This window comes from Rhinopithecus roxellana, chromosome 3, assembly GCF_007565055.1.
Source record: "Rhinopithecus roxellana isolate Shanxi Qingling chromosome 3, ASM756505v1, whole genome shotgun sequence".
Taxonomy (NCBI): Eukaryota; Metazoa; Chordata; class Mammalia; order Primates; family Cercopithecidae; genus Rhinopithecus; species Rhinopithecus roxellana.
Genome location: NC_044551.1, coordinates 13507297 through 13534394, shown reverse-complemented (window position 1 = coordinate 13534394; position 27098 = coordinate 13507297). Strand labels below are relative to the sequence as shown.

Below are 27098 nucleotides of genomic sequence, written 5' to 3'. Positions count from 1 at the left end.
CGTAGTCCGTCTCGGAGGGCCTCCCTCCAGCCTTGCTCTCACAAGCTGTCTTCCCCTGTGTCTCTTCACAGAATCTCTGCTCTGTGCCTGTCTCTCTACAGGGCCAGGTTTCCCCTTCTTAGAAGGACACCAGTGATTGTGGATCAGGGCCCACCTTAATGGCCTCATGGTAATTTGATTGGCTCTGTAAGACCCTGTTTCCAAGAAAGGTTGCATTCCGAGGCACTGGGCTAAGGACTTCAACATGTCTTTGGGGCGGAGGGTGGAGGGGCACAGCGCCAGTCCTGACACCTGGAATCCTGCACGCTGGCTGTCATCACTTGTTAGTTTCCTGAGGTTTTCTTGTGGATTCTTTGTCATTTTTTACATAGAAAGTCATGTCATCTGTGAACAGTTTTATTCCTTCCTTCCGAATCTGTATACCTTTTATTTCCTTTTCTTGTCTTACTGCCTTGTCTGGGGCTTCCAGCATGATGTTGGGAAGTCTGGTGAGAGGGAGCGTCCTTGCCTCGCTCCCAGTCCTGCTGGGAGCGTCTGGTTTCCAGCGCAGCCTTGAGTCTGCTGGGAGCACCTGGTTTCCAGCGCAGCCTTGAGTCTGCTGGGAGCACCTGGTTTCCAGCGCAGCCTTGAGTCTGCTGGGAGCGTCTGGTTTCCAGCGTAGCCTTGAGTCTGCTGGGAACATCTGGTTTCCATCGCAGCCTTGAGTCTGCTGGCTGTGGACGATGGGTGCTGTCTTCATGTGGAGAAGCCTCCCTTCTTCTCCCAGTTTGCTGAAAGGATCATCATGAAAGGGTGTTAGATTTTGTCAAATGCTTTTTCTCCATCTATGATGTGGTCTTGTGATTTTCTCCTTCAGCCTGTGGCGTGAAGGGTTTTCAAACGCTGAACCGGGCCAGGCACAGTGGCTCACACCTGTAATCTTAGTGCTTCGGGAGGCCAAGGTAGGCGGATTGCTTGAGGCCAAGAGTTTGAGACCAGCCTGGACAACATAGCGAGACTCTGTCTGTAAGAAAACTTTTTTTTTTCTAAATTAACTGGTTATGGTGGTGCGTGCCTGTAGTCCCAGGCACTCGGGAGGCAGGAAGCCCCCCTGAGCCTGGGAGTTTGAGACTGCAGTGAGCTGTGATGGCACCACTGCACCCTAACCTGGGTGACAGAGTGAGACCTATCTGTAAGAGAAAAAGGACTAAATGTTGAGCCAGCCGTACATACCTGGAATAAATCCTGCCTAACTGTGGTATGAAATTCTGTTGGATTGTTGGATTCAGTTTGCTGATTTTTTTTGTTGAGGATTTTTGCGTCTGTATTCATGAGAGATACTGGCCTGTGGTTTTCTTGTATTGTCTTTGGTTTTGGTTTTAGGGTCATGCTGACCACACAGAATGAGTTAGGAAGTCATCTCTCTGCTTCCATCTTCTGGCAGATGCTGTGGAGAATTGGTATAATTTCTTCTATACAGTGAGCCCATCTGGCCTGGTACTTTCTGTTTTGGAAGGTTATTAACTATTGACTTGATTTCTTTAACAGAGCTCTCTACAGTTACGTCTGTTCTGGCAGATTGTTTCTTTCGAGGAATTGGTCCACCTCATCTGAGTTGTCACGGTGGTGGGCACAGATGTTCATCACATTCTTTTATTTCCTTTGTAATGTCTCCGGGATGTGTGGTGATAACCCCTCTTTCCTGTCGGTTCTTCGTGTCTTCTCTCTTTTTTCTTAGTTCACATTTCCTTTGCGTGTTGTGGATTTTGAACTTTTGGATTAGGGCTCCTAAACCTGTACATGGAACTCAGGCTGGTGTTTCCACAGCTACTCTTGAGCTGGGAGAGGGGAGTGGACGCGGCAGGTTAGAGTGTCAGTCACAGTCTGTATGGAAAACTGGCTGTTTTCCTGCACAGTTGCTAGCTGGGTTCTGAGTTCTAAGAAAGCTCATTCTGATACCTTTTCTTGCTTTTTATATAGTTGCTTTTTATGGAGGGCTAGAATTTGGAGCTCTTTTCTCTGCCATTTTTTACTGACACGATTCCAAATACATTTTTATTCTGATTTACGAGATCGTTTCAAATTTTTTCTTTTGTTGTAATACACATGGGAATAAAGGAAGCACTTGTTCCGCGTGGTTGGAAATGCTGTATTCTAGTCAAAAAATAGCTTATTCGTCTTTTACTTGGCTTCAGATTTACTTATACTAAAACTTTACAGTAGTATTTGATTGGTGTAAAAGTCACAAACCTCACAGAAACTGATGAAAAGAAAGGGAGTAAAAGTCTTCCCCACCATTCATGCTGCTGACCATGACCAGCGGCAGCGTGTGGGTGCACTTTCCTGCTTTCTCAGGGTGCGTGCAGACACGGAGCGCCACTTCACGTAAGATTACTCTTCGTACCACACGTGACTTTAACCTCTAGATGATGAGAACAGAATATTCTTCATACCGAGTGGCACAGACACGAGGGTTACTGATTGACACGCCCCCGAGTCGTCTTTGTGGATGTTCATGTGTCCTGGCATGGAAGCCTCAGTCATGGATTTTCTCACTTGAGATTGTCCACAGTTCCTGTCTTTGATCATCTCAAGACTGAATTATCACGGAGATGAGAGTTCAAGATGACGTGGGTCAGTGTCCGTATCACACAGAGGAGGTGGGGGACGCCCACGGAGCTGTGCTCAGTGTCGGGCTTCAGGGAGGTCCCGGCCCCAGGACCCAGGCCCCCTTCTTTGTGCAGCGCTCTGGAGAACTCAAGTCGCAGGCCCCGGGGAGTGGGACTGGCCGCCTCGGGTGGACCAGGTGTCGTATCATGAGCCACTCACAAAAGCAGCGTTCCTGGTCACTGCCCTTGGGTTTGTTTTGTGTAGACATCTCTTAACTGCCTTCGTTGGAAACAAGGTCCCCTTTGAGCACATTCTCCTCTGTATAGAGGGTCACCATGCCAAGGCGCGTCGTATTGTGACACACCTCCGATTTCAGCCATTATGGAAATGTTTTCCCTGAATGTGAAAGTGGGCATTTGGAACACTTAACTTTCTTGATCACGTGTATCTCCTTGTGGATGTGCTAAGAAAAGTTAATTTGAATTTTAACCTGCCAAGACGTAGCAGAACAGAACCTTCCAGAACTTTAATTTTTGAACCGATCCTAGTGGTGTTCTGTCCATTGCTGGGATTTGGACCAGTCCTGGTGGTGTTCTGTCCAGTGCTGGGATTTGGACCGGTCCTGGTGGGGTTTGTCCAGTGCTGGGATTTGGCCCAGTCCTGGTGGGGTTCTGTCCAGTGCTGGGATTTGGACCGGTCCTGGTGGGGTTCTGTCCAGTGCTGGGATTTGGACCGGTCCTGGTGGGGTTTGTCCAGTGCTGGGATTTGGCCCAGTCCTGGTGGTGTTCTGTCCAGTGCTGGGATTTGGACCGGTCCTGGTGGGGTTTGTCCAGTGCTGGGATTTGGACCAGTCCTGGTGGTGTTCTGTCCAGTGCTGGGATTTGGACCGGTCCTGGTGGGGTTTGTCCAGTGCTGGGATTTGGACCGGTCCTGGTGGGGTTTGTCCAGTGCTGGGATTTGGCCCAGTCCTGGTGGGGTTCTGTCCAGTGCTGGGATTTGGACCGGTCCTGGTGGGGTTCTGTCCAGTGCTGGGATGTTGTCATGTTATCACGTGACCTGGCCGTTGCTCACCAGTCGTCCTTGGTGAGTCCCTCTTCCGCATCACTGCAGTGGAAGCAACAAGACCCGCCGCCCCACGGTTGCACCAAACTGCTCCCCTCGGAGACCGTGCAGGTATTTTCCTTCTCGGGGTCTGTGTGGGCTGGAGTGTACGGCTGGCTTGAGTGATGCTGATGAGTTTGCTTTTCCTTACAGACCATGCCACCCCAGAGCTAAGTGCACCGAGGCCTTGGCCAAGCAGAGCCTGGTCATAGATGCGGACGACGAGGCAGTCCTGAACCTCATTGCAGAGTGCGAGTGGGATCTCGGCAGACCTCCCGGGAGCACGAGCTCCAGCCAGAAGGAGCGCGAGGCCGACTCTCGTGGTTGCCAAGGTGCGCTGCTCACCCGCCAGGAGGCCAGTGGGGCCGCTGGCTCTGGGATGTAGTCATCACTGGCCTTGGAGTGCACAGTTGCGCTTTTCGTGGGACTTACCTTTAAGGGTAGGATCTTCATGATGTCCTTGTGTGCTTTCGAATGCCAGCCGTTTGGACTACAGATTTATAAAAGGACAAAGTTAACGTATTTGAGTATAGTCATACTGCATGATGGGTTAAATTGTGTCCTTCTGAGATCACGGGAAAAGGCAAACTGTCTACAATAGACGAGAAGCCTGGGGTTCTGTGGCAGGTGGGGCTGACGTCTGCGGCAGCTGCAGGGGCCTGTGGGAAACCCTGAACTCAGGCTGCCGCGTGTAGACCCTCAGATCCCAACACGGGTGTCACGGAGGCTCCATCGCCCGGCAGTGCCGCCCTCCACTGGGACGTGCTGATAGACTTTAGCTTCATTTATTCCACCTCCATTGTGAGTTTCTAAGAACTTTTCATGGAAACAACAGGTGGAGACCTGAGTTTGGGCTGAAATCTTAGGTTCATCTGTGCCAGGACGTCTGCCCTGTGGCAGCAGTGTCCGAGCCACGTCCTTGCCAGCACTGGGCGCTGAGTCCTTTAATCCTAGCTCCTCTGTCGGGGTTGTGGTACCTGTGTATGGCTTTAATTTGCATCCCGCTGCTGTTGAAATACTGGCCGTGTCTGTCTCTTCTTTTCTCTCCAGGTCTGCCCACCTTTGTTCTGGGGTTGCTCCTCTTAGTATGGAGTCCTAAGAGGTCTTGGTGGTTTTGACACAAGCCCTTTCTCAGGCACAAGTGCTGCCAGTTTCCTCCCTTCTGTGGCTTGCCTTTTCATTTTTGGAGCAGTGCTTTGAAGAGCACAAGTTTTAATTTCAGTACAGTCCAGTTTACGAAGAGCACAAGTTTGTTTTGTGTTTTGTTTTGTTTATTTTGAGATGGAGTTTTGCTCTGTCGCCCAGGCTGGAGTGCAGTGGTGCGATCTCGGCTCACTGCAACCTTTGCCTCCCGGGTTCAAGTGATTCTCCTGCCTCAGCTTCCCGAGCAGCTGGGACTGCAGGCGCCGCCACCACACCCGGCTAATTTTTGTATTTTTAGTAGAGACGGGGTTTCACCATGTTGGCCAGGCTGGTCTCCAACTCCTGACCTCAGGTGACCCACCCGCCTCGGCCTCCCGAAGTGCTGGGATTCCAGGGTGAGCCACCGCGCCCGGCTGAAGGGCACAAGTTTTAATTTCAGTACAGTCAGGTTTTGACGGTTTCCTTTGATGGTTTGGGCTTTTGTGTGCCCTGTGAAGGGAGCTTTGTCCACCGCGTGATCGTGAAGATTTTCTCCCGTGTTTCCTCACAGTTGTCCCATAGTCTTAGTGTCTCGGTGTACAATTCACTGTTTGCAGCTTTTGTGTGTATTGTGAGTTAACGAGTCAAGACATCCCCCTACATGTACAGTTGTCTGTTTGTATCCACTGGTTTTGAATCTCTGGAGTCAACCAACCATGGATCGAAACTATTTGGAAAAAAACAAAAAAAATTACAATACAGCAATTAAAAAATAATACAGTATAACTATTTACACAGCATTTATTTATTCTGTATTTTTGTAGAGAGGGAGTCTTGCTATGTTGCCCAGGCTGGATTCAAACTCTTGGGTTCAGGCGATCCTCCTGTCTAAGCCTCCTGAGCCTCCCGGACTGCAGGCATGCGCCGCCGTGGCCAGCTACGGTAGCATTTCTGTTGTGTTGTGTATCGTATTGTAAGTAGGCAAGAGATGACTTAAAGTACATGGGAGGGTGCGTGCAGATTATACACAGATACACCGTTTCACGTAAGAGAGTTGCATGTCCTTGACTCTTGCCATCCCTGGGGGTTGCCCGGAACCAGTCCTCTGTGGGACTGAGGAATGACTGTACATCCAGTTGTTCTGTTGCCTGTCATTTACAGAAGTACATTCAGTTGTTCTGATGCCTTTTGTTGAAAAGACTCTTTTTCCTCATTTAGTTACTTGGCACCTTTGACCTGAGACTGTCTGGACTCTGTCTTCTGTTTTGTGCATCATTTTGTCTGACTTTGCTCCACTTCGTGCGGCTTGATTCTTGCTGCCTTGTCCTGAGTTGCGCAGGCGAGTGGTGCCAGTTCCCAGTTCCCAGCTCTCCTGTTGTTAGGAGTCACTGTGGATTCACTCTGGTGTCCCCAGCATGGGATTAACCCCTCAGTCTAACAGATACCATACGCCATTCAGAAGCTTAAAATGTAATTTTTAATGAAATAAAATTTTTACAATATTTTATGAAATATTTTATTGACAATATTTTAATAAAATAGAATCCAGACATCTGTTGAGCCCGCAGTTGGTACAGTACCAGTGTGGGGACTCCGGGAAGCAGGGCCGCGAGACGAGGAGGCGCAGCTGCAGAGGGTGCCATCTGGAGAAGACACCTTGGAGCCGGCCCTGTGGAGAGTTCCCGCCACCTTACGGAGCAGAGCTGGAGGCCTCCCGGCCTCCCGGGCCACATGCGTACTTCACCCCAGACCCAGGTACTTACACGTATCTTAGTCTGTTTTCTGCTGCTGTAACAGAAAACCGCGGACTGAGTAATTTATGAAGAACAGAAGCTCATGTGGCTCATGGAGTTCATGGCTCTCTGGGAAGTCCGAGAGCACAGTGCCGGCACCTGGTGCTGGTCCTCCCGTGGCGCAGGCGGCAGCAAGCTCAAGACAGAGAAATGGAGCCAGACTCATCCTTTATCAGGACCCCAAACCTGCAATACAGCAGTCCTGCCTCCCTGAGGGCTGGCCCTGTGACCTGATCACCTCTTAAAGGTCCTCCACTTAATACTGTTACAATGGCAATAAGTTTCCAACATAGGAACTTTGGGGGATTCCTTCAAACCATAACAACATGAAATCCCTGTCAACTTTTATTCCCTTCAGTTCCTTTTTAAGTAGTTAAATATTTTTCACAATGTTTGCTTTTACTATGGAATTTCTCCTGTTCTCTTTGTATTTATTTGTGGAACTCTCCAGAATGTCTTTGGAAAGAATGCAGCACATTGAAAGTTGTAATCCATTCATGGTTTAGATTCATGGTTGGTAAATAGGTGCTTTTTCTCTGCACGTGTGTGTGTGCACACCCTCCCTCTAACCTACCCTCACCCCTCACTAATGCACACACACTTTCTTTTATGTGTATGGGCCCAGGCTATGGCTGTAACTACATTTTGAAAATCAAAGGCGAGAAAAGTTAACCGAGAGCATCACGTGATATCATGTGATGCTCACCTGTGTGGAGTAAGTGTCGGAAAACCTCCTGCCGCAAGCAGACCGGACACAGTGGCTCACGCCTGTAATCCCAGCATTTTGGGAGGCCAAGGCAGGCAGATCATTTGAGGTCAGGAGTTTAAGACCAGCCTGGCCAACATGGTGAAACCAGGTCTCTACTAAATATACAAAAATTAGCTGGGCATGGTGGCAGGCACCTGTAGTCCCAGCTACTCAGGAGGCTGAGGCATGAGAATCGCTTGAACCTGGGAGGTGGAGGTTGCAGTGAGCCTAGACGGCACCACTACACTCCAGCCCAGGCAACAGAGCAAGACTCCATCTCAAAAAAAAAAAAAAAGAGAAGCCTCATCTCGAGTGACCCTGGCACCTCCTGGAAGCTTGCTCATGCCCGGCTGGTGAGAAGCAGGGGACTAGCCAGGTTGTCTGTCAGCTGCTGCAGGACGTGGTGGGTCATCTTGAGTTGTGCAGGCTGTGGTGGAGGCCAGGGCTGTGCCCGTTTTGTGCCTTCTCCTGCCTTCATTGTCCTTCCACAGACAAGTTCACCCTCCCCTGGGGCTTGTGTGTCCCGGGGCCTTCGTGGTCGGCACCGTGCACAGGACCCACCACTTTATGGACCGCTAGAGTCTGTCGCCTGTCTTCAGAGATGGATGTGTGCTTAGATGTTGTTTGGAACACTTTGTTGAAGCGTATTGCACGTCAGTCATCACGGGGTGGACGCGCTAAGCTGGGCGGTCCCCGTCTGCTTCATCCAGACTCCCCCAGAGGTCGCGTGTTAGCACATGTGCTCCAGTGTGCCCCTTCCTCCCTTGGCACCCTCCCTCTGCGTGTGTCTTTGTGCAGGTGGACGGATGTATATATGCACATGGATGGGTATGCGTGTTCATATGTAAGTGCGTGTGTGTGTCCATGTGCATATGTACATGGGCACACACATGCCTTTTTAAAAGTTACAGTGCCGAACACTGCACCCAGAGAATTTGGCCTGACGTGGGCCCCGTCCTCTCTGTATTGCAGACTCCGTGGATACTGAGGACTCAGCCTCTTCTCAGAAGTTGGATTTGTCAGCAGAAATGGTGCCTGGTTCCCTGCCAGCCCCCGGAAAGTGCAGGAAGCGAAGAATGCCTGGTGGAAGATTCCAGGCGTTTTCAGACCAGGAGGGTCTGGGCTGCCTGGAGAGAACTCATGGGTCCTCCGTGCCCGAGGAGAGCCTGAGCAGACAGAACAGCTCAGGAAGCAGGAGTGGGAGGACCTTGTCTCAGCCTGAGGCCTCAGAGACTGAGGAGCAGAGGTCTCGGGGCGTGACCGACACCAGAGAGGTGAGAGAAGGGCTGGAGGGCAGCAGGGCCACGGTGCCCTGTTCCTAATGTGGGGCTGGTACGGCTTTGACAATGCCGTGATTATGCCTACGGCACTGACCGTGTCCCAGGATAAAGGGAACCATTACACTTAGGTTTCCAGGGTGCTTGCTGCTGGGTTTTGTTGGATGGACCTGTGCCTCTGTGCCACACATTGCCCCTGCAGTGCTGTTCTGAGTGGAAGCCCTGTGGTGGAGAGAGGGGACTCTGCCTTACGGTGTACGGGGCGTTTGTCTCCAAAGTTGGAATCGGGCATCTTGGCCGGCTGAGCCATTGATGACCCTGTCGTGAAGGGAGGATCCTGGAGGGCGTTGTGATGAGAAACCGAGTTCCTCCATCCTCAGGGTGGCCTAGAGGCCAGGGGGACAACTGGCACAAGCCCAGTCAGAGGCATTGAGACACGCCTGCTGTAGACACGAGCACAGACCCCCCCAGAGGGGAACAGGCAGGGGCTGTTCACTTGGTGCTTACCACAACGAGGACTTCGGACTCCCAGGCAGGCAGAGGAGTGGGAAGGTGCGGAATTGTGGGACGGGGAGGGAGGCATGGCTGGAGCTGGAGGCGGCTCCCTAGCAGCACGGGGTGGGGGGTTCCGGAGCGGGGTGGGGCGTGTTTGATGTCCCCGGCAGGTCCTGAGCTGGAAGGGAAGCAGAAATGGGGGAGGTGGGTGGTCTGTTTCAGGGTTTTGTTTGACCCTGGGCCGTTGCTGGGGACAGCGTCTGGCACTCTGCCCGCCTGGCTGCGGGCGCGGGCTGCCTCCAGGGCACTCCCTTTCAGCACAGGCTCCTACCACGGCCTGGGCGTGTCTTCTGCTTCCCTGTCTGGGTTGAGGGAAGGAGTCTGGGGCCTGCTTGAGTTGGGAATGTGTGGGCCCCGTCCTGTCGTGTCGTCGAGACCTCACTCATCCAGGACCGGTGCACCTGGCTAAGCCTCACTGGGCAGGCACTGCTAAGCCGCCCTCCACCTAGCTCAGGGCTGGGGCCTCACAGCCCCTGCCCTCCCCTCCATGGTGCGAAGGCATCCCCGGGTGTGCTGGGGGCACCTGCTGGCATTCAGGACCTCAGTTACCACACTGACTCACTGGCCTCATGATTTTGTTTCCATCACAGCCATCTCCCGGGTCACGCTCGGCTCTACCCGGGAAGAAGACGACCCTGCAGGCGGCGCTCCTGGAGACGCTCTTGGACCTGGTGGACAGGAGCTGGGGCGGCTGCAGGTCCCTGCACAGCAACAAGGCATTCCTCAGTGAGTCAGGGTGGCTGCTGCTCTTGCCCTCCAGGCAGCGTCTGTGTGGGTTCTGGGGTCCTCTGCGTGTGGTGACCTGAGAGTCATCTCAGCCCCAGGTGTCCTGTGTCCCCTCCCACAAGTGTGTGGTGGTCCCACGCCTGGGCCCTCCCTGGCAGTCTCCGCCTCTCACAGTGGCCAGGGCTCTTGGGAGGCACCACATGGGCCTGGGCCTGTGTGTCCCTGGCTGTGCTCTGGGGTGCTGCGGGGCCTGTGACCTTGTTTTGCTCAAAATGCTGTCCAAAGGGGCTTGGTTCTGAAGGCTGTGTTCACGTGGGGATTTGGAGTTTGGAAGCTGCTCAGCATCTTCTCCCCTGACGTGGACGTGTGGCCTGTGCTGGGCCTGGACTGCAGAGCTTTTGGTCGGTGTGGGGCCCAGGAGGGTGGTCCCTCCCCAGAGAGGACTTGGGTCTGTTTGATTCTGCCAGGCAGCCCGTACATGAACACACTGGGGCCTCCCTCATCTGGGGTCACACTGGGAGACCAGGAGATGCCGCGTCCCTGGGGGCACCTTCTCTTTGTCCTGCAGCCTGGGGTGTGGCAGTGTGTGTCCCTCAGGAGCCTTGCCAGTGTCCTCTCCCAGCAGACCCTGGGCACAGCTCTGAGCTGTCTGAGTGCCCCTCGCAGTGTCATAGCCCCTCAGCTCATAGAATGAGGACGCCCTGCAGTCGAAGCCCACCCGGACCCCAGCCCCATAAACCTCCCCTCTCCCTAGGCTGGTGTCCTGCGGGAGCCTCCTGAGCTTGTCGGTGGCAGGGGGACTGTCCCAGGCCCAGGCCACTGTCCCAGCGTGGAGTTGCCAGCTGGCGTCTGCACTGTGGTTTCCACACAGGGCAGTCGGTGCTTGTGGAAGACGCAGCGAGTTGTGGCGGTGCCACTGAAACCTTGAGACGCAGCGGCCCCTATTTGCCCCTTTTCTTGGGGGTTACCTCTTCTCTTTCTTCAGTTCCCACCCTGCCCGTGTGTGGACGCACAGAGCCTGAGGTGGTTTTGTGGCGCCAACACCCCTTTGCCCCGCCCTGCCTGCCGTCTTTTTGAGGCATCATCTGTGAGATTCAAAACATGCTGAGCTGATTTTGTTTGCATGTCATCCTTTAAGCCTGAGTGCTAATGTAATATTTGATTTTCACTCCTAGCTCAGGCAAGACACATCTTGTCATCTGCCGAAGAATTCACAGCGGCTCAGGACGGCTCTGCGATGGTGGGTGCAGACGTCGGCTCCCTGGCTCTGGAGAGTAAGTCCCTGCAAAGCCGTCTTGCTGAGCAGCAGCAGCGGCACGCCCGGGAGATGAGCGAGGCGACGGCGGAGCTGCAACGCACACGCCAGGAGCTGGTGAGCCCGCCCTGGCGCCGTGTCTGTGTCCACGTGACTGGGGGAAACACGGCTTTGACTTCCAGGAACGAGGGCAGCTCCTTGAGGCCACACTGTCCCAACCGCCATCTCTGCAGCCCCACGTCTCCCCTCCCTGCCCGGCACCCGCTCACCCCCAGGAACATGGCCTGCCCTGTCTCACAACAGGCCTGGAGCACTTTGGAGACAGCAGTGGCGCTGGCCACCTTCTCTCCTTGGAGGGGCTGGGCTGGGGAGGCGGGCTGGGGTGACGCCAGCTGGAGACGGTCTTTAGTCCCCTGTCCTCTGGCGCAGTCTACCCCGTCCCCTCCCGAGAGGTCCAGTGTACCAGCTGATCACAGGGTCCCTGCTGCTGCCCTGCCTGGGCGTCCTCCCCCGGACCACCGGGCGCTGCTGGGCGCTGCGGGAGCCAGGCCTGGACATGACTTTGTCTTGCTGACCCGTCTCTCAGGGCCTCGAATTGGAGACAGCTGAGGCCACTCTCCTTTTACGAAGGAGATGACGGCCAGCGTTCCATGGTGAGCTGGGGCTACAGGGCAAGTTACCCCAGAATGAACAGCTGAAAACCCACATTTATCCCCTTGGATTTCTGTGGGTCAGGCCTGAGGCTTAGCTCAGCTCAGCTCAGCTAGGCGCGTCTGGCTCCCTCTCAGCTGTGGGCCGGGGCCACCGTCTCGTCTGAGGCCTCATGGGGCAAGATCCTCCCGGGCTCCCTCCACACTGCAAGGGCCTCCCCATGAGCTGCTGGTGTCCTCAGGACAGGGAGCTGGTGGTCAGAGAGCCACACCCAGACAGAAGCCACCCTCCGGGAGTCCTGGTGTGAGGGCAGAGCCGTGTGAGGAGGTGCACACCCAGAGGGGCCTTGTCAGCCTTTGTGAAATGGGAGTGAAGTCGGCCCAGGACGGCTTCGAAAACTGCCTCTGAACTTACCTGACAAGTACATACTGTCTGTTTCATGGGAACCTACATCTCAGAGATCCCACACAGCGCTTCCTCTTCAGAGAAGAAAAAGTACAGATGACGAAACAACACAGGCAGCCCCTGTTTAAACGCACATGCCCCGCCCACCCCACCCCCCCGGCCGGGTCTGGAAGCCTCAGCACGTGGCCTTCATCTGGAAGCCTCTGTTTCAACATCCCCCCTGTCCAGAAGCCTCCGCGTTAAGCACATGTCCCTGTGTCCAGAGGCCTCTGCATTTAAACACACGTGGCCCCCGTCTGGAAGCCGCTGTTTAAACACACGTGGCCCCCGTCTGGAAGCCGCTGTTTAAACACACGTGGCCCCCGTCTGGAAGCCGCTGTTTAAACACACGTGGCCCCCGTCTGGAAGCCGCTGTTTAAACACACGTGGCCCCCGTCTGGAAGCCGCTGTTTAAACACACGTGGCCCCCGTCTGGAAGCCGCTGTTTAAACACACGTGGCCCCCCATCTGGAAGCCTCTGTTTAAACACACGTGGCCCCCGTCTGAAAGTCTCTGGATTTAAGAACATGTGGCCCCTTCTCTGGAAGCTTCTGTATTTAAACACACGTGAAGCCTTTGTATTTAAACACACGTTGGCCCGCTGTCTGGAAAGTGAGCTGGGCGCTATCACCGATGATGTCTTTTCTGTGGGATGCAGCCGGGCACACCCCTTGCCCTTCTGAGCCTGGGACCAGACGGAGCCGACAGGTGGAGCCCAAAGGTGTGCTGAGCGCCAGTGTCACCGGGGGTGGGAGTCACGTGCAGCTGTGGCTGCTTTGGACGCCTGCTTTTTTGCCCTCTGCAGTTTGCCCAACCCTGCCCCTTGGGGCAGCCCTGGGCCACAGGACAGAGCAGCCCCGGTTCCATGTCAGGACGAGTGATTGGAAGGATCTGGCAGCCCCAAGCCCCTCGGGTAAGGAGCAGTCAGTACGGTCAGGAACCCCGCGGAGGGAGCAGCCAGGCAGGCTGGTGGGCGCTGCCTTCCAGGGAGGTGCACATCTGTCACTCCAGAAGCACCCAAGTTTACTCTGCCACGTGAGGACGCTCATCCCTCGGTCGCATCAACCTTGACCGTGCTTCCTTCGGAAGCTGCAGTACAGTGTCCTGAGGCAAAGGTGGCCCCACTCCCAGCTGCTGTGCCTGGCACGGCTTCCGAGGCAGATGGGCTGCGGCCAGCCTAGGTGCAGTCGGTCCTCTGTTCCCTGCGCCTGCTGTGGCCTAGACTCCAAAAAATAAAAGTTAAACAATTAGCTAGGCGTGGTGACACGCTCCTGTCATCCCAGCTATTTTGGGAGGTAGAGGCAGGAGGCTCAGGAGTTGGGGACTGCAGTGAGCTGTGATTGCTCCACTGACCTCCAGTTTGGACGACAGAGCAAGACTTTGCCTCAAATAAACTAATGAAAAAGAGCTGGGAGCCCACAGCCCTGCCTTAAGAGCTCACCGTGTCCTTGGGAGGCAACACCATGAGATGTGACGCTGCCAGGAGCTTTCTGGACGACCCAGAGCACCGCGCAGAGGGCAGGTCGTGCTGGTTGGCACCACTGCAGCAGACACCTTGGCAGAAGGCGCGAAATGAAGAACTGGCCAGGATAAGCCTGAGGGGGACAGTCTCAGACCCAGTGATCAGCTTTCACTATGGGCATCAGGGGCCTGTCGGGCACGTGCATGCTGAGGGGGCTGTCGGTGGGTGGGCTCGCTGAGCGGAGAAGGACAAAGTGGAGATACCCCCAGCACGAGGCTTCTGCTGTACAGACTCGGGCGCTCCCTCCCCTGGTAGCAGTGAGTTGGGGTCTGCTCAGCACCCCCGGCCCCAGAGCAGCAGCCTGGTGAGCCTGGATCCCTGGGGACCCTGATCGCAGCTGCTGGCAGCTTGGATGGCTCACACCTCACCAGGCACCCTGGGGCCGGGGAGGGGCAGAGGCTGCCATGTGGCTGCAGGCATGGCCCTTTCCCTTCCTTGGTGACAGCTCGTCCTGTGCTCTGGGTCTTCTCCATACTTTGAGGATGTGAAAGGAGCCAGAACAAAAGGGGGTTCCTGCAGGGCCACCTGTGCCTCACACTGGCACCAAGGCCTGGGACCCACAGTGTCCGTGAGGGCATCCTGGAAGAGGCAGGGCTCCCCCAGCCACCACCAGCTGCCCTGCCCAGCATCAGGCCTGCGGGTCCTGCTGGAGCACATGCCTCAGGGAGACTCAGGAGTGGGGCTTTCACGGGGCTGGGGCGCTCCTTTCCATCCCTCTCCTCACTCGCCCCCTCCCCCTGAGGGTGCTACAGGGCTGGGCAGGGCAGGCTGGGGGCAGGGAGATGTGCCATGAAACCGAATTACTGCCTTTCACATCGTGACTCCAAGTATGCAGAAGGGGAACCCTCGGGATTCTCAGAAGGTTTCAGTTTTATTTTCTTACACATTTTACTGAATTTGAGTTGCGCATTTTAAGTGTATTTTCTGTGTCCCCAGGATGATTTGAGACACCATTTAGATAAATCTTTGGAAGAGAACAGTAGCTTAAAATCACTTTTGTTGAGTATGAAAAAGGAAGTGAAGAGTGCAGACACTGCAGCCACATTAAATTTACAGATCGCTGGTGAGTTTGGTCATTTTGTAAACTGTAAGTGTTCAAATGTGCCTAGGTAATGAGGAAGGCGAGCAGCAGCAGACGCAGTTGGTAAGTGGGGAGCTGAGCCCCTGCCTTGCTGGCTGGCATGGAGGCTGCCTTGGCCGGAGTTTATGGCACATACGCGTGTCTGGGGCAGTCCAGGCGTGGATGTGGGAGGCAAGGCCACCTCTGTCCTCACCCTGCCCGGCCGTCCTCCCCTCAGCACAGGGTGTCAGGGCTGCAGGTGCTGGAGTGGCCTGGTCACTGTGGGATTTGCTGCTCCTATCTGGCGTCCTCCCGCGGTTATGCTGCCGTCGAATTTGGTGAATGAGCCTGTTGCCCAGCGTCTCAGCGTTACAGATTCGGGTTGCATTTCTGGTGAACCCGTGTTTCTCCCGAGCAGGCTTGCTGTGGTCACTGTTTCATCCAGATCCAGATCTTTCTCATTTCTCTCTCTTCACTTTTTTTGTTCTATTTTGCTATTTTTACAAAAGTGTTTTCAGTATTTCAAGTTCAGATACCTGGATTTTAAATAGGGAAATGCTGACGGAGTCTGCTGCCCATGGTAACCTTCTCGGTATGGCGTGGAGTTTCTTGGAAGTTTTGACTCGTACTTCCCTGAAAATGCCAAGTGGAGCATCTTTTCCTGGTCTAACCTCTCAGAGGCTCACGGGCTTTTTCTTAAAGTCCAGGTAGTAACTGTTTCAGGGCGCGTGGGCCTCATGGCGTCTGTCCCAACCAGCCGTGGCCTTTGTGGCAGGGAGGCAGCTGCGGATGAGGCCTGTGGCCGCTCTCTCCTCCGGGGCAGCGTCTCCTCACATCTTTCGCCTGTTGGTTTTTATTGGGTTGTTTTATCGAGTGGTAAGAGTTCCTTAGAGTCTTCTTTTTTATTTACAAATTTTGCTTTTCTGTCTTCTGTTTCTTTAAGATATTGTTATGTTTACAACAGGTTCTTGAATAACTCTGTTCATTCAACATCATTTCGTTGGAAAGGTGATGAGAAAAAACAATCAGTGCTCTGCCCGGGAGAACTGTGTGTGTGGCTTGCCCTCCCGGCTCCTGGTTTCTCTGGTGCGATGATGTCCTCCCACGCCCCGATGCCGTGCACACCAGGGCGTTGGTGTGTCTGACCTGTCCCGTCCCGAGTGAGCGCAGGTACGAGCCGCCCGCCGTGCGATGACATCTGATCAGGGCTGGTTCCCGCTCCACGCCCTGAGCTGCTGGGATGGGCTGCAGCAGTAAATTATGATGTAACTTGTCTTTATTACTCGGTCTTAAATGTGTGCATTGCTCCCATTTATTGTAATGTTTACTGTTAGAGGTATTTTGGTCTTTGGCGGTTTGGTGATGTTCTTGCGACTAGAAATTGCTGTGGGAGCGTCACTCTTGCTCCCGTCGGCGGCCTGTGTGGATGGTGAATTCGGCTTCGTTCTACGGTGGTCGCTTTGCTTTGTGGCCGTTTCCGGAACCATCAGCACGAAGCGAGGACTTGCTGGACTTTCCCTTACACTTCTTCTTAGCAACTTCACTTGCCATGTGAACTTTTATTTTATTGCTAATTCTTCCGCGAGTTCAGACCTCTCTTTTCTGACATTTCTGATTGTGACTTACGTTGTTTTTCGTTTCTTCTGTCATTTCCTTTTTGTCTTCAGCTTATTTTGAAACAGTGGTTCTGGTGTGGGTCCGTTCTGGGGGCGTGGCTTTCACTGTCATAGGGCTGTTCTTGTGCCCTAACCTTTTGCCTTACAGAAACTGGGATTTGGCTTCAGTACTTTCTGCTTCTTTTTACATGAAAATTATGCTTCTGAATTTCAAGGAGGCAGGGTCAGGGCACCTTTTCTGACCTCATGGATCAAGGATAGGGCAGTCTCCTTTTGGGGATTCTCAGGCCCTGTTCTCTCCTCCACCCTTCTCTGGTTGACCTTGACCCTGACCCCACACCAGCTGTTCCTCTTGGTGCAGGCTCTGTTGTAGAAGGGACCAGGCAGGTCAGCTCTGGGGGATGGCAGGGCTGCCTCAGCTTTTCCAGACTGCATGGGGGCCCCTGGCCTCACCCTCATGGGACGGGCAGGGCTGTGGTTTCCTGGTTGGCCCACTGGGTTTCCCAAGGGAGCAAGGGCACGTGGGGGCTGTCCCGTTCTCAGAGCTGACGGTCACGGCCACCCTCTGCTGATGGCTGCCTCACCCCCGCAGAAGTGGACGTGATGTGTGACTTGTGGCCGTTGGGGGTTTGTCCCAGCCTCTTGTGTTTGGGGTCCCAAGGCTTCCTTGTCTCTGGGATGCTGTAGTGTTGTCCTTGGGTTTCTGGTTTTGCCATCTAAGGACTCTTGGTTTGACCACCACGGGGACCGGAAGATCCCGAAACTGCCGCCCTGCGTTTCCTTCATTCCTGTCCTCTGTGAACATGTCCGTGGACATGGACTCCACGTGGCGTGGCCTTCACACTGTGGATGCTGCTGCGGCACTGCTGTCTCGTGGGTGAGAAGAGCCTGCCATCCGTGCCACCGTCACCCTTTGCCCACCACCTCCCCCGCCGGCGTTCTCACTGCCTCTGTCATATGTGGTTTTGCAAGAGTGTGTCTACATGTGGGTTTATTTGTATCCCATGTTTGGATCTGGGGAGCCACTAAATCGTATCTCTCTTTTCCTCTTGCGCTGGAAATCCAGAAAGAGGCAGGAATTAGTAGATGGAAACCAGCCACATTTTCAGTCACTGATGGATGCAGAGTCAGAGGACGCTTGGGAGACCTGTGGCCACTGTGGGCTGCTTAGTGCTTTTCCCGAAACCCACAGGCCCTCCCTTCAGGGGTAGAGTGTGCTTCCTGGTGGAGGAGAAACCAGCAGACAGGCCCAGTGGAGGGGCTGCCAGCCAGTGCTGCCTCTCCCTGCCCTCACACAGGGATGTGGCTATGTGGGGGCCTGTGGAGGGCAGACCACACAGCTTCAGCCTGGGGAGGGCCCAGGGTAGAAACAGCACAGGGTGGGGCCATGGCATTCATGCTCGCCCTGTCTTTGAGTCTCGTTAAAACTGATCTTTTGGCCGGGCGCGGTGGCTCAAGCCTGTAATCCCAGCACTTTGGGAGGCCAAGATGGGCGGATCACGAGGTCAGGAGATCGAGACCATCCTGGCTAACAAGGTGAAACCCCATCTCTACTAAAAAAAAATACAAAAACCTAGCCAGGTGAGGTGGCAGCGCCTGTAGTCCCAGCTACTCAGGAGGCTGAGGCAGGAGAATGGCGTGAACCCGGGAGGCGGAGCTTGCAGTGAGCTGAGATCCGGCCACTGCACTCCAGCCTAGGCGACAGAGCGAGACTCCGTCTCAAAAAAAAAAAAAGACAAAAAAAAACAAACTGATCTTTTCCAGCTATATTCTTTTTCTGGTAACCAAGATCTAGTTTAAATGTAGAATTGTTTTCATTTTCAAAATGCATGAGTGAGTTTTACTAAATAATGGTACTTTTTCTTTCTTTCTCTTTCAGGACTTCAAACAAGTGTGAAGAGGCTGTGTGGTGAGATTGTGGAACTGAAGCAGCACCTGGAGCATTACGACAAGATCCAGGAGCTCACACAGATGCTGCAGGAGAGCCACAGGTACCTGCCCATGAGGCTTGGGTGGGCCCCTGAGGGGAGAAGGCCCAGGCACAGGGAGGGTGGGGCCGGACTGGGTCACACCCAGAAGGCACAGAGGAGCAGCTCCTGAGTCTTGGCCGATGATATCCAGGACCCACTGCTGATTTGAAACTTCCATAAACTTTCCTCTCTGAAAACTGAAGCCCTTCCTGCTGTTGGATGTGTGAGGCATGGATTGTGAAGTGTGACCCATGAGGTATGACTGTGAGGTGTGGATGTGAGGTCTGACCATGAGGTGTGACCGTGAGGCATGGACTGTGAGATGGGACTGTGAGGTATGTGACCATGGGGTGTGGGCTGTGAGGTATTGACCCTCAGTGTGAGGTGTGACTGTGAGGTGTGGACCGTGAGGTGTGGATCGTGAGCTGTGGACCGTGAAGTGTGGACTGTGAGATGTGACCGTGAGGTGTGACTGTGAGGTATGGACTGTGACGTGTGACTATGAGGCGTGGACTGTGAGGCGTGGACCGTGAGGTGTGGACTGTGAGGTATGACTGTGAGGTGTGGACTGTGAGGTGTGACTGTGAGGTGTGGACGTGAGGTATGACCGTGAGGTGTGACCGTGAGGTGTGGACTGTGAGGTGTGGACTGTGAGGTGTGACTGAGGTATGACTGTGAGGTGTGGACCGTGAGGTGTGGACCGTGAGGTGTGGACTGTGAGGTGTGACTGTGAGGTGTGACCGTGAGGTGTGGACTGTGAGGTGTGACTGTGAGGTGTGGACCGTGTATGACTGTGAGGTGTGACTGTGAGGTGTGACTGTGAATTGTGAATGTGAGGTGTGGACTGTGAGGTGTGACTGTGAGGTGTGGACCGTGAGGTATGACTGTGAGGTGTGACTGAGGCGTGGCTGTGAGGTGTGACAGTGAGGTGTGGACCGTGAGGTGTGACCGTGAGGTGTGGACTGTGAGGTGTGGACTGTGAGGTGTGGACGTGAGATGTGACTGTGAGGTGTGGACCGTGAGGTGTGACCATGAGGTGTGGACTGTGAGGTGTGGACTGTGAGGTGTGACTGTGAATTGTGAATGTGAGGTGTGGACTGTGAGGTGTGGACTGTGAGGTGTGACTGTGAGGTGTGGACCGTGAGGTATGACTGTGAGGTGTGACTGAGGCGTGGCTGTGAGGTGTGACTGTGAATTGTGAATGTGAGGTGTGGACTGTGAGGCGTGGCTGTGAGGTGTGACTGTGAGGTGTGACTGTGAATTGTGAATGTGAGGTGTGACTGTGAATTGTGAATGTGAGGTGTGGACTGTGAGGTGTGGACCGTGAGGTATGACTGTGAGGTGTGACTGAGGCGTGGCTATGAGGTGTGACAGTGAGGTGTGGACCGTGAGGTGTGACCGTGAGGTGTGGACTGTGAGGTGTGGACTGTGAGGTGTGACTGTGAGGTGTGGACGTGAGATGTGACTGTGAGGTGTGGACCGTGAGGTGTGACTGTGAGGTGTGGACCGTGAGGTGTGACCATGAGGTGTGGACTGTGAGGTGTGGACTGTGAGGTGTGACTGTGAATTGTGAATGTGAGGTGTGGACTGTGAGGTGTGGACTGTGAGGTGTGACTGTGAGGTGTGGACCGTGAGGTATGACTGAGGTGTGACTGAGGCGTGGCTGTGAGGTGTGACTGTGAGGTGTGACTGTGAATTGTGAATGTGAGGTGTGGACTGTGAGGCGTGGCTGTGAGGTGTGACTGTGAGGTGTGACTGTGAATTGTGAATGTGAGGTGTGACTGTGAATTGTGAATGTGAGGTGTGGACTGTGAGGTGTGGACCGTGAGGTATGACTGTGAGGTGTGACTGAGGCGTGGCTGTGAGGTGTGACTGTGAGGTGTGACTGAATTGTGAATGTGAGGTGTGGACTGTGAGGTGTGGACTGTGAGGCATGACTGTGAGTTGTGACTGTGAGGCGTGACTGAGGTGTGACTGAATTGTGAATGTCAAGTGTGGACTGTGAGGTGTGACCTGCATGCAGTGTGACCAGGGGAGACAGGCACATGAGAGACGGGCACGGCGGGGCCACCTGCTTCCCCTGGGCAGCTGTGCTTCCCCCTTCACTGCAGTTCGTGTTCACCTGGAAACATGGAGATTTCACCTTTACTCCCTGGCTATAGGGGAATGGTGAGAAGGGGGCTGGGTGTGAGGGGATCTTCAAGGCAGAATCTTAGTTCGTCTTTAAATAATTGTGTGCTGGGAAGTGGTTGGAAGCTGGGTGCAGAAAGGAAGAGGCGAGCTGCTGGAGGAGGCAAGGGCAGGTTGCTCTGGGCGGTTTTGTGGGTGCTGTTGTGTGAACCCCTGTTCCTGTGGCCTCAGCAAGGAAGGCTGCTCTGGTCAGTTCCTCCTCCTCCCCCTCTCATTCCCTCTTCCTTTCCCCCCATCTCCCAATCCTCCTCCCTCCTCCAGTCCTCAGGCTGAGGCTGCCACACTCACCTGGGTTCGAATACAGTCTGGACATAGGTGTAGCCAGGCTCTGCCCCTTCCAGGATAAAGGCCACAGACCCCCGTGGGCCCATCACAGTTAAATTACAGAGGGGAAGGGTCCTGAAAAGACTGGGCCAAGAGGAGATGCAGCAGCGCAGAAGGAAGGGGACTGTGGCAGCCACGGGTGCAGTGCACACAGTTGTGGGCAGGGCCATGTCACTCCCTAGAACCTGGCAGGCCTGTCTGTGGCAGGTCAGGGTGGAGTTGGGGGTCATGCTCCTTGAGCACTGTCCTGGACGTGGACAGGGTAGGGTGCACAGCTCTCAAACACGGTGGGATCGGGCTTCTGCCCCCAGGATTCATGCTGGCTTCATCCAGTCCTGGCCTGCGGCTCTTTTGGTGTCCAAGCGAACAGGGCCTGGCCCTGCACAGTGGTCCTGTCAGTGGGGTGCCCATCTCTGCAGCTAATGTGGCCGAGGTCAGTGGGCCCTGCCTTGTCTAATACTTGTAATGCCCTGAGTGTTCTCAAGTCATCGCTGACTGGGTGAGCAGGGCAATTTGGAAATGACAAAGTTGGTAAAATGCAATAGCACTTTATTTCTAAAATAAAAATGGTCAAAAGCATTAAAAACTAGGACTCTTCTATTACACTATTACAGTGTCAACATTATTATATTTGACTGGGAATTAGAAATATTTCAGTCCCTGTATCATTTCTAGAATTAGAACATTGTTTTGCTAGCCATAAAGTTTATCATCCTCTTCTCATAAAACTGGGTATAGCTGGAATAGCAGAGGCGCCATTCAGTCACTCATTAGCCCGTTCAGCTCATTCATTCATTCCATAGGTGCTGAGCAGCACCTCCAAGGCTGCTCCCAGGGGTCAGGGCAGTGGTTGGGAAGGGAGGAGGCAGGTGGGCGGTAGCCAGTGGGACACAGAAGGCGATGGGGCCACAGTGTGTGCAGGGCCAGGGCAGTTTCATGCCCATGCAGGGAGGCGGGCAGGCCCCGCAGGTGAGGGCGACACCACTGGAGAGGGTGGAGGTGCCACGAAGCCGCCTCCCTGTCGTTCTGCAGCTCCCTGGTCAGCACCAATGAACACCTGCTGCAGGAGCTGAGCCAGGTGCGGGCGCAGCACAGAGCCGAGGTGGAGCAGATGCACTGGAGCTACCAGGAGCTCAAAAAGACCGTGGCCCTGTTTCCACCCAGCAGCACCAGCCGAGGAGGCTGCCAGGCCTGCTGACTCCTGCCGAGACGCCGGGCCGCCCTCAAGCTCCCTGCTCGAGTTACATCGTCTGCACCTTTGTCCTTCTTTACTGAGTGTACTGGCTGGCAAGAGCTCTCTCTTCTGTTTGTAATTATTTAGGATGTTTGGAATGTGTTCAGGGCCTGCAGCATGGTTTTCTAAAGCACTTCCTAAAATGATATGATTACTCCAAGCCCTTTGCATGTTTTCAGACAAAACACATTGACATATTTTGAGACACACTGACCATTGATCTTTTATCCAGTATCCTGAGACGAAGTAAATGCAGTGTTTTACTGCCTGATGTGAAAGAGAGGCTATGTATGATCATTAAAGAAAATAATTTTCTGTGTAACAAGCAATCTTGAATAAACGAATACATTGTTCTGAAAAGTTACTTTTTAAGTGGCTGTATACAAATCATAACTGAGTTTGTCATTGAGTTTTTTATAGAACAAGATGTGCACCATGATAGGTGAGCGGGAATAATTAAGTTCAAAGACTTAACACAAGTAACACTTACAGATGTGGGGGAAAAAAACCTTGAAAATACTGTCTTACGATTTTTTTTTTTTTTTTTTTTTTTTTTTTTTTTTTTTTTTTTTTGAGACGGAGTCTCGCTCTGTCACCCAGGCTGGAGTGCAGTGGCCGGATCTCAGCTCACTGCAAGCTCCGCCTCCCAGGTTTACGCCATTCTCCTGCCTCAGCCTCCCAAGTAGCTGGGACTACAGGCGCCCGCCACCTCGCCCGGCTAGTTTTTTTGTATTTTTTAGTAGAGACGGGGTTTCACCGTGTTAGCCAGGATGGTCTCGATCTCCTGACCTCGTGATCCGCCCGTCTCGGCCTCCCAAAGTGCTGGGATTACAGGCTTGAGCCACCGCGCCCGGCCAAAAATACTGTCTTACGATATTAACATATCACAGCGAAAACATCTACCCAAGCCCTGGCGCTCTCTTTTCTTTGCAGTGTAGTTCTGAAAATCACATCATAATAGGACACAAAACTAGATTTTTAGTTTGGAAACTTCATATCTTATGTCATACTTGCTGTGATTGGTAAAACAAGGTCATTTTTTAAAAATGACGTTTAACTGATATTGGGAAGAATGAGCAGGCCTAAGAAGAAAATGCTGTGTGCTAGCTGTGTGTGTGCACTTGGTTTGTGTGTGTGTGCTAGCTCTGTGTTCGTGTGGATACTGTGTCAGCCGTGTGCGCGCTTGTATGTGGGTGTCTGTCCATGCATTTGCCTTATCTGTGCTAGCTGTGTGCACACTTGCTGTGTGTGTATGCTGGCTGTGTGTGTGCACTTGCTATGTGTGTGCTAGCTGTGTGTGCTGTGTGTGCATGCTTCCTGTGTGTGTGTGCTGTGTGTCTGCTAGCTGTGTGTGTGTGCGCTTGCTGTGTGTGCTTGTGTGTGTGCTAGCTGTGTGTGTGTGTGTGTGTGTGGATTGTATCTCTAGGGAAGTCAGAGGTGGGACTCTGCTGTCTCTTCCCCAAAGAGGACTTGCTGGTTTTCAGGCTGCCCTCTTGTGTCACCACTGTCCAGTTGTGGTCATAACTCAGCAGGAAAATGTGTCATACCAAATTTATTTTCTGTAGGGTTGGGATGGGGTTGTCATCACATAATTTATGTATGTAAGAGTATTAGAAGATGTTACTATTAATCCACCTTAAGCTTATAGATGCTTACCTCGTTTGGGTTTCATTGAGCTTCTTGGACCTGTGAGTTCATATTTTTCATCAAATTTGGCAAAGTTTCAGCCACTATTCATATTTCTTGTCTGACTCCATCTCTCTCTCACTCCTCCCTCCCTGCCCCTGTCTGGGGGCAGCTTTCTGTTAGACTGTGATACTGTCTCACGGGTCACTAAACTCGATGCTTTTTCATCCTTGTTCTCTCATCCTTTCCTTGATGGTTTTATTGTCCTGTTGAGAGGCTTACTAATCTTTTCTTCCACTTGCCTGATTTGATGTTAAGCTTGTATAGTGAATTTTTTATATCAGAAATTAGATATATTTTTAGTTCTAAAATTCCATTTGAGGCCGGGCAGGGTGGCTCACATCTGTAATCCGAGCACTTTGGGAGGCTGAGGCAGGAGGATCACTTGAGGCCAGGGGTTTGAGACCAGTGTGGCCAACCATGCAAAACTCCATCTCCGCTAAAACTGAAAACTAGCCGGGTGTGGTGGCGGGTACCTGTAGTCCCCAGATTCTTGGGGGGCTGAGGCAGGAGAATCGTTTGAACCCGGGAGGTGGAGGTTGCAGTGAGCCAAGATTGCACCACTGAACTCCAGCCTAGACAGCAAGACTCCGTCTCAAAAAAAAAAAAAAAAAAAAAAAACCATTTGATTTTTTTTTATTAGTTTTATATCCCATTATTTTCATGTTTCCATTAACTCCTTACCCTCGTTTTTAACAGGTTTACTAGGAATTCCCAGCTGTTTCGAAGTTGTTGTACCAGCAGGCCCGACTGCTAGTTGTGTATGACCACATCTGCCGGTCCATGTTTTCAGTACCCATTGCCTGAAGTATTAGCACCTTCACTCTGGAGGGTGTGGGGTAGACCTCCTTCTGGTTTCGTTGGCTTCTCTCTGTTCAGCACCTTTTCACAGGATTTCTTGTTTGTAAAGTACCTATTCAAGTATTTTCCCTACTTTTCTATTGGATGGTCTGTCTCATTTATTGGCAGGTGTTATTTATGATTCTGGGTAGTAGTGCTTTGTGAGTTACATTTGCAAACAGCTTTTCTTGTCTTTTTACTTTAATGGTGTCTTTTAAGATAAATTTTAAACTTTAATATGGCCCAATATATCAATATTTTGTTTCATGATTAAAGCATTTTGGATACTAACTTTTAATAATCTTTACTCTGCCTTAATCATAAAGTTACTCTGTTATCTTCCAAAAGATTTTATAGTTTTGTATATTTTGGATTTTAGATATAGATTCTACCCAGAATTGATTTTTGTGCCTGTTTTGAAGGTTAAGGATCCAGTTTCATTGTGTGGCAGACATAAGCCCAGTTTTCCCAGCCGTGGCCGCTGAAGATTCCTTTGTCAGGATGATTTCTGTGTCTGTTTCTGCATCTCCTTGTCTGTCTCTGCCAATCCCACACACTCTAGGGTGCATACTTCCATCTTATGTTAGGATGTCTTGGCTGTTTTTGACCCTTTACATTTCATACATTTTAGAACTAGCTGGTTGAGTTGGAATTTTGTTTGGGATTGTATTGAGCCTGTAGATCAACTTGGAATCATTGACATACTTGTAATACTGGGTTTTACAAACCCTGAATACGGTATCTGTCTCTCCAAATGATAGCTCTCCTTCAGCGGGTGTTAATACAGCCTGCTACTTTTCACAGTGGTCTTGTATGTCTTTTGTTACATTTAATCCTAGGTCTTTGTTATTTTGTGATGCTGTTTTTAAAAATGTGCTTGGATTTCATTTCCTTTATGTGTTGCCATTTCATGGAAATTCAATTTTTGTGTATTAATTTGTATCTAGCAATCTAGTAATTTTAATCATTTGCCTGTAGCTGTTTTCTCATTTTTAGGCACACAGTCATGTTTTCTGTGAGTAATGGGGTTTCTTTCCCATTTCTGTTATTCTGGATTTTTACTTTATGTTTTTATTTTTGTTTTGTTTTTTGCTTCTCTACACTGGTCGGAACCCCTAGTGCAATGCTGATTAGAGGTGGTAACAGTGGGCATTGTTGTCTTCTTCCTGACATTCAAAGGGGTGATAAATTCTCACCATTTATCCACTTGTAATAGATTTTTTTTGTTTTAAAACTGCTTCTGTCAATAATTCGCATCAAGAATGGATGAATTTTATCACTTTTTCTGCAACGATTGAGATGACCACATGATTTTTATGATGTATTGATGTGGTTAATGACCATAATTTGCTGTTGTTAAAAATAAACCTTGAATTTCTGAGATAAATCCAACTTAGTAATGATGGATTTTCTTTTACATACATATTGTTGTATTTGGTTTGTTAATATTTTGTTTAGCATTTTGTGGCCCAGCTATACCACCTACCACCTGTGTTCGGGCCCTGATTTCCTCATCTATAAAATGGGGAGATAGTGCCTTCCTCACAGGGTTGTTGTGAAGGTAAAATGAGTTCGTATGAGTAGAACTCTCGGGCAGCATCTGGTACATCCTGAGCACTGGGTAGCTGCGTGCTCTAATACAGTGGTTAGTATGTCTCTTCACGGGTGACGGCCACTTACGATTTTCCTTTGTAATGCTGTTCTTGTCAGGATTCGTGTCTTTACACCACTGTAAAATGAGCTACGTTGTGCATTCTTTCTCCATTCTCTAGGAGAATTTATTTAATATTATAATTATTTCTTCCATGGATGTTTGATGGAATTTGCTGGTGAAGTCACTTGTGCCTGGAACTTTCTTTGTCAGGAGGTTTGACTACTGATCCAGTATAACTCAGTGTTCCAGGATGTGGCAGAGCTGTTCACACAGACCATCCTTATGTCCCCCTTGCCTTTATGCTGCATATCCGTGAGTTGGGTTGGGCCGTGTGACTACTGAGCAACAGCCTGTGCGTGGGACTGAGGTGAGTCATTTCAAGGCCAGAGCAGTGGGAGCTGGTGCATCACTTTGATAGCTTCCCTACCAGTGACCTGGGCAGCCGCATCACAGGATTAGGAAGCCGGTTTGTCTTCTGTTGGAAGAGATCTCTTGTTATTCCTGAAGTTGGACGTTGTGTAATAAATTTTGTGTGTCCAGCCACTGAGGTGTTGGGTTTTCTACTGTAGCTGGCAGTGACTTCCCCTAAGTCCCAAGGCTGAGCAGGTTTTCCATTTCTTTTGGAGTTAGTTTTTATAAGTTATGTGTCTCTAAGAATTGATCCATATTGTCTTAATTTTCCATTTTGGGGGATATAACACACATAATTGGAATGGCTTCAGCATTTGAAGCTGTGTGTGT

The 27098-nt window shown here is 52.0% G+C and overlaps 2 protein-coding genes across 8 annotated transcripts in view; one reads left to right on the top strand and one right to left on the bottom strand.

Annotated features, from left to right (window-relative positions):
• The window catches only part of CEP72 (centrosomal protein 72), a 36903-nt gene extending 14366 nt beyond the window's left edge, over positions 1-22537 (top strand). Inside the window, exons 5-13 of one of the 7 annotated variants that reach the window (XR_004056331.1) lie at positions 3844-4022; positions 6355-6567; positions 8326-8627; positions 9776-9911; positions 11087-11283; positions 14720-14846; positions 15808-16013; positions 18339-18450; positions 21976-21991. Coding sequence is in view for 1 of the 7 variants with exons in the window: in XM_030927154.1 (XP_030783014.1) it covers positions 3844-4022; positions 6355-6567; positions 8326-8627; positions 9776-9911; positions 11087-11283; positions 14720-14846; positions 18339-18450; positions 21976-22141 (1432 nt within the window). In the remaining 6 variants the exon portion in view is untranslated. Of the gene's footprint in view, positions 1-3843; positions 4023-6354; positions 6568-8325; positions 8628-9775; positions 9912-11086; positions 16014-17180; positions 17337-18338; positions 18451-21975 lie in introns of those variants that run through there. The other 6 variants (XR_004056327.1, XR_004056329.1, XR_004056330.1 and 3 more) reach the window with 6 other exon arrangements.
• Positions 17380-27098, bottom strand: part of LOC104654227 (tubulin polymerization-promoting protein) — a 43641-nt gene continuing 33922 nt past the window's right edge. The window contains exon 5 of the transcript XR_004056333.1: positions 17380-17513. The gene's annotated coding sequence lies outside the window, so the exon portion shown is untranslated. The remainder of the gene's footprint in view (positions 17514-27098) is intronic.